General features: G+C 35.6%; 1 protein-coding gene across 1 annotated transcript; it reads left to right on the top strand.

Annotated features, from left to right (window-relative positions):
* The first annotated feature begins 2,952 nt into the window (after positions 1 to 2,952).
* Positions 2,953 to 5,776, top strand: LOC124401731 (trace amine-associated receptor 6-like). Its single transcript, XM_046874157.1, has 3 exons — positions 2,953 to 3,035; positions 4,897 to 5,061; positions 5,587 to 5,776. The coding sequence occupies exons 1-3, from the start codon at positions 2,953 to 2,955 to the stop codon at positions 5,774 to 5,776; spliced, it is 438 nt and encodes a 145-aa protein (XP_046730113.1).
* The last annotated feature ends 1,396 nt before the right edge of the window (positions 5,777 to 7,172 follow it).

Raw genomic sequence — 7,172 nt, forward strand, 5'->3', positions numbered from 1 at the left:
GTGTTTTTATATTAATGATGGTAGATGATAAACAGAATACTAATGTATATTAGACGTATTTTTCTTATTAAACTTGGAAAAAGGTTATTTCATTATTTGGATTTTATTAAATTTTTCTTTATTTTCATTGTGCAAAGCAGATGTACAAAGTCAAGTCAAGTTTATTTGTATTGTGCTTTTCACAACAGACATCGTCTCAAAGCAGCTTTACAGAAATCAACAGTGAAGGTGAATGGTGTGTGTTTATCCCTGATGAGCAGCCGTGGAGACTGTGGCAAGGAAAAACTCCCTTAGATGTTATGAGGAAGAAACCAGACTCAAAAGGGGAACCCATCCTCATTTGGGTGACATCAAGAGTTTGATCATAAATCTTCCAACAATACAGAACACTGGAGATTGAGAACTAACATGAGCACTGGAGTATAAGATTATAAGTAAATGTTCTTTCAACAGTCTTATACAGTCTTTATGGTTATAAAACTAGGAGCTACTGAGCTCAACATTTGTGATCTTCACAGATTCAGCATCAGCTTCTCCATGCCAGAGCCTTTAAACACTCCAGGAGGTCCAATGTCAACTCCACACATGTAGTGGGATCCAGTTGGCACTGGTACGTCTCTAGATGGTTCGGGATGTTTGTGAGATCGGCATCAACTTCTTTAAAGTCCATAATCATCATGAGGTGGGAGGTGACTGGAGCTGGCCAAACCTCAGGGTGTCTTGGGATGGGGAGAGAAAGAGAAGCAGTGGAGAGGAATTAGCGTAGCTGCTGTTCATGATATTAACAGCACAAGTTGATAATGTGATGTGATCAGATGTTCTGGAGCACAAGGTTATGATGTGATGTATGTTATGTGTAGGCTTTGCTAAAAATATATGTTTTTAATCTACACTTAAACTGGGTGAGTGTGTCTGAGCCCCGAACACTGTCAGGAAGACTATTCCAGAGTTTAGGAGCTAAATGTGAGAACGATCTACTGCCTTCAGTGGACTTTGCTTTTCTAGGAACTACTAGAAGCCCAGAGTTTTGAGATCTCAGGGAGCGTGGCGGATTGTAGCGTGTTAGAAGACTGGAGAGATACATGGGAGCCAATTCATTTAATGCTTTATAAGTGAGGAGTAATAGTTTGTAATCTATTCGAAACTTAACAGGAAGCCAATGTAGGGACAATAGGATTGGGGTTATGTGATGATATTTTTTTGACCTTGTAAGAACTCTGGCTGCTGCATTCTGAACTAACTGAAGCTTGTTTATTAATGATGCAGGACATCCACCTAGTAATGCATTACAGTAGTCTATTCTGGAGGTCAGGAACGCATGGACGAGCTTCTCTGCATCGGATATATGAAATGCAGTTAACATCTAGCCGGAAGTGAAAAAGTGGCAGTATGTTAAATAAGGGTTTGGGGTCAATATGCACAAGGGTGAGAGTGATTAATGTACAGAAGGTGCAGTAGGAAATAAAATATGGTGTATATACAGTAGTGTAGTAATATACAGTATTTATGTGCAGAGGATATAACCTGTCACCAAGAGAACATGCTGAAATAACATGATATGCATGTGTACATATTAGATTAGATTAGATTAGATATGCATGTGTACATATATGAATGTTTGTATGATACAATCTATAAAGAATAAATATGGGTGGAATATACTTTCACAAACAGATCACTATAAGTTATGGATGGTGCAAAAGATAGTAGTGGATGAAGACCGACAGAAATCAGCAGAGCAATACTTTGTTTTTGTTGACAAAAAATCTAATTTTCCATAGTCCATGTTTGGGGTAAAAGGTATCTTCGATAATATATTTATAGCAAACGTAAAAAATTGAATTAATCCCACGACTACTGATCAATTGGGAGGTTTAAGAGGTGTATTAAATTATTTATAACTCGGCAAATATTCCAAAGAAACGTCAACATTAACACCGTAAAAATGTATTTAATCTAATAATCTGTTTTCATACAGTTTTATTTTATATAGTTCTAAAGAGATACATACTACTATTATATACTGTCATTATTATACTGTAGGGTGCTTCCCCTTCAAGGACACGGATTCTGGGAGCACATGTGTTAGCTTACCACCCCCCCACCCCAAACACACACACACACACACACACACACACACACACACACACACACACACACACACAGAAAACTAAAATTAAACTACAACAACGACAACGACCATATGTGTTCCTTGTGAGTTCAGCATTTTATGTTTAACGCAAATACAAACGGCTTTTCAAAAGAAGAAAATCACCCCGTATTTTGTTTGCACATTTAAAAACATTCAATGTTAATCCACGTTTGGTATGTGAGGTTTACAATCAGCACGGGCTCCGGGGACACCCCTGGTGGATGGAAACCACTTCTATGGCTTTTTGCTCCTATAAGGTGTCTACATGTCGATTAAGGAGTCAATCAAAATTCCAATTCTGAGCAACACAGATTTTAAACACTTTTATAAAATTCCTATTTAGGCACAATTTCTTTTTTTTTGTGTGTAAATATCACATGCATGTTCATAGAGAAAAGCTTTCATGTTTTTCATAATCATACAATAACTTTTTATATTTGATATGTAGAATATTCCAAACAGACTCTGCATAATCAATATTCTTTCCAAAATACATTTTCTGACCAGTGTTGTTGTGTCTACATGTTGCATTTCTATTTATTATCATTTAAACTTATGCTTTCAATATGGTAAGATGTGTGATCTGGTTCATGAGCGTGGGATGGTTTCACCTTAGATTCAATGGCCCACCTGACAGATGCTATAATTTTATATTGGGTGGGCGGATAGGGGACACAGGCCTCTCCTCGGTGGCAGGAGCGAAAAGGCATCGAAAGTACGCAAGTGTGAATAGAAAACTGTCAAACAAAGAGAGATCATCCTGCTTGGTGGGTGTTGAGACAGTTCTGTAAGCATCTGAAATGGGTTCTGGGCCTCCTCCAGTCAGTGCCTCCAGTAACTGTCAGTTTCACTTTCAGCAGTTTAATAAGACCAGAGGTGGGAAGTAACGGAGTACAAATACTTCGTTTCTGTACTTCAGTAGATTTTTCTGGTATCAGTTTTTTACTCCACTATTTATTTTTCAGACTTAACTTTTACTCATTACATTTTTACACAAATATCTGTACTTTTTACTTCTTACATTTTCAAAACAGACTCGTTACTTTAGTTTTAATCCACTGATTTGGTGAAATATTATTTTTATTTTCACTGTGCGCCGATTTCAGCCGAACAACTGATTTCCTGTTACTGCGCGTCTTTTTCACTCCGCTGGTGTATAAAGTCCTGACTCTCACTCACCACAGATGTAGACTAGTTTATGGAGATAAGAATCAGCAGGCAGAAGGCAGTAAGAAGTTTGGGGTTAATGTGGATGAGACAGAGGGAGTCAGTGATGAGAACATGACTGAGAACAGACACATTCCTGATCATCATCATCTTTTCTCTGCTTGTGTTCTATATGTGGATCTTCAGCCTGGACACATTCATTAGATAACAACATTTTAATTAGTTTTGTATTAATATATATATACATATATATATATATATATATATATATATATATATATATATTTGGCTGTCAAAATTCAAATGATTGTAAACGGCACTAAATGTTATTAACACGCTATTAATTCAGCGCACATTTCTGTTTTTAACATTTTTATAAAAAGTATAAATACAAAAATAAAGAACTAAATATAAAAGAGGCAAAATTAAAACCTCCAACAAAACATACACTTATTCACGACATCCTTTCTTTACTTAGATATCAAATAAATAAATAAACTCCAGATAAAAATATTTTTAAACATTTAAACATCAGTAAACATTTGTTTTATTTTTGCACAAAGTCTCAAATCAAACAACAAATCCACCATGTTGTACACAATTTACCCTCTGGGTGGCGTTTTGTGGGTTTTTCCCTCATAATGGTGACACAAACTTAAATTACTGTCTTTATTGATCGTACAGATAAAAACAATTCATCATTCAAATCTGTAAAATCTCTATAATTTTATATATAAAAGCTTCTGGATTTGAAGAGGTGCAGTTTCTCCGGTGTCACCTCATTAACTGTCCGTGTGGAAACATAGCAAAGGCTCCTAATGATGTCCACACGTCTCTGCACTGTTATAGCCTTTATATTTAATCATTGTACACATGCTTACATACATATCACATGCTGTACATATGATACATGTTTATCTGCACTATTGCTACTTTTTGCACTTCTGGTAGATGCCAAACTGCATTTTGTTGCTGTGTACCTGTACAATGCAATGACAATGTTCTTTCTTTCTTTCTATCTATCTATCTATCTATCTATCTATCTATCTATCTATCTGTCTGTCTGTCTGTCTGTCTGTCTGTCTGTCTGTCTGTCTGTCTGTCTGTCAAATATTAATATAATGTGAGGTCCAGTTAACAGCTAAAACGGGTAGAAGTAATAACTACTATTTACTGAAGTACATGTCAGAGCCAAAACTTCTTTACTTTCACTTAAGTAAAAAGGTATAATCAGTACTTCAACTTTTAAAATATGATTAACTGTACTTCTACTTAAGTAAAGGATGTGTGTACTTTTGCCACCTCTGAATAAGACTGAATTATATTTCCGCCTCTTTAGATTTAATCAAAATTAGGGGGTGGGATCATTTTCTACAGTATAAATACATCCAAGTTACTCACCCTTTAACTACTTGGAGCATTAGTTTATAGTGAGTTGTTTAATAAGACATAAACATTGTGTTCATGAACGTGACGGAGTTGAATCTCTCTGATCACTGTGAGCATTTCTCCTGTCCAGAGAGATCTGGATCTCCTGCAGTTTATATCTTACTGTACGTGTGTTCAGCTGCTGTGGTTCTTCTAACAGTGTGTGGAAATCTGCTCGTCATCATCTCTGTTCTTCACTTCAAGCAGCTTCACACTCCGACCAACATGCTCGTGCTCTCTCTGGCCGTGACGGATTTCCTCGTCGGTGCTTTAGTGATGCCACCGGTGTTCATCTGGACGATCGAGTCATGCTGGTTATTTGATATGGGTTATTGTGTATGCTTGATGACCACCGCTTTTATTCTTGTGAATTTGTCCATCTATAATGTTGCTATGATCGCTGTGGATCGGTATTTGGCCCTTTCAGAGCCTTTTTTCTACACAAACACCATCTCTACCAGGACCATGTGCATTGTGGTTTATTCTAACTGGTGTGTATCTGTGGTGTACAACACAGCACACTATTATTTCAGTGGAATATCTCTGAGTCCTGTAATATGTCCTGGAGAATGTTTAGTCACTCTGAATGATTTTCTGTTTACATTTGATCTTGTTGTATCATTTATATTTCCACTTTCTGTCATAATCATATTGTACAGTCGGGTTTTTCTGATCGCTAAGAAACACGCCACTGCTATCAGAGAGCTTAATAATCACACACGACCTCAAACACAGAAAATCACCTCCCACTCCATGAAATCTGAGAGAAAAGCAGCCAAAGTCCTCGGTATTTTAGTGTCCGTGTTTCTGGCGTGTTTACTTCCGTATTTTATTTACAGTATATTGGGGTTTGTCATTAAAATAGAGGGTGAAATGTTTCAGAAATTTGTGGTCTTGGTTTGTCTGAATTCCACCATTAATCCGGTTATTTATGCTCTGTTTTATCCGTGGTTTAGGAGGTGCATTAAATTAATTATAACTCTGCAGATATTCCAGACAGATTCTGCATTAATCAATGTTCTTTCATGAATCAGTTTTTGTACTTTTGAAACATCATATCAGAGTGTGATGTATTTTCCCAGTTAAACAGAGGAGAAAAAGTATAAAAAAAAATTAAATAGATAGGAAGTCCTTTACCCCATGAGTGTGTACTTTATTTTATAAAAGCAAAAGGAGTTTTTCATTGAATGAATTTATCCTGTGCATGTGTTCTACACTCTGCATTAATTACTGCTATTTCATTAATACATGCATTTGGTTCATCAGATGTTAAAAGAAAGCACATTTAAAATTTACAATTTTCTCCCAAAGATACTGAACATTGAACACTGATTTATTAAGACGGTAAGAATGCAGAGGAAATGCCTGTGTTTTTGACTCTACACTACAAATCCAGTTTGTATGTTATGACGTCTGTAAAGGTTGATATTATGACTACAATGTGCATATGACATGAAAAGAATGAATAAAAGAAGCAAAGTATCACTTAATTCAAATCATAAATACAGTATGATTATTTATGTGCCTGTGACATTAAAATTAAAGATAAAGTATGAATTCAGAAATGTTACAGGACTGTTTGTGGGTTTACAGTTCAGCAGTGTACTGTGGTGGAAAATTGAGTCTGTGGTTGGATTATAATTTCCATTAAAAAAATACAATTTATTCAACTCTATTTCCTAAAGCAGCCGAATAAATTCCCGATGTTAGGAAGTAAAGCATGTTAAGGAGGCAGTGTATCGGAGGCAGTGTAGCCTTGATATATAACCCGAGATAAAGCGTGTAAAGAAGGAGTACGGTATTAATAACATTTGCTCACTTGTTTATTTCAATTAATAAGTGTAAGAACAAAATTCTCGACTTCAGAGGACAACCCCCCCCCAAGCAATCAAAGAAACAAAAAAAACAGAAGCACAGAGACTTTTCCATATTAAAATAAATTTTACATTATACATTTGGATATATAAAGAGGAAATGGGGTAAAGTGCCAGGGTGTACTGCATTAAAGCATCAATGCGGTCTTTTGATTTATGTAATAAGGTTTGTTGAAATAAGAATATTGTTATACATACATCTATTATTAAATATAAATTGATCTTTAGTGAAAATGATTTATATTAGATTCACGCCAATTTTGTGATTTGCTGTGCGCAAATGAATTATGATGACACAATCCTTTTTTTTTTGTTATCCACATGTTTAATCTGCCACTCTAAATCTCACCTTAGGGATTTATTGTTGTAACTGCTACACATGTAACGTTAACAATGTATCACAATATAATAGAACTGAAATTGTTATTCTGCATTCCAATTCTGAGCAACACAGATTTTAAACCCTTTTGTTCCTATTTAGGCTCAAATTGAAGCACGTTTAAATCACGGCGAACGCATATTAATGTCATATAAGGATTTTGTTGTGTCTA

Source organism: Silurus meridionalis, chromosome 18 (assembly GCF_014805685.1).
Source record: "Silurus meridionalis isolate SWU-2019-XX chromosome 18, ASM1480568v1, whole genome shotgun sequence".
NCBI lineage: Eukaryota > Metazoa > Chordata > Actinopteri > Siluriformes > Siluridae > Silurus > Silurus meridionalis.

Coding starts and splice junctions, on each gene's coding strand:
- LOC124401731 (XM_046874157.1), top strand. CDS start 2,953: ATGGGTTCTGGGCCTCCTCCAGTCAGTGCCTCCAGTAACTGTCAGTTT. Junction 3,036..4,896: donor AATAAGACCAGAGGTGGGAA/GTAACGGAGTAC, acceptor AGCTGCTGTGGT/TCTTCTAACAGTGTGTGGAA. Junction 5,062..5,586: donor TGGACGATCGAGTCATGCTG/GTTATTTGATAT, acceptor TTTTATTTACAG/TATATTGGGGTTTGTCATTA.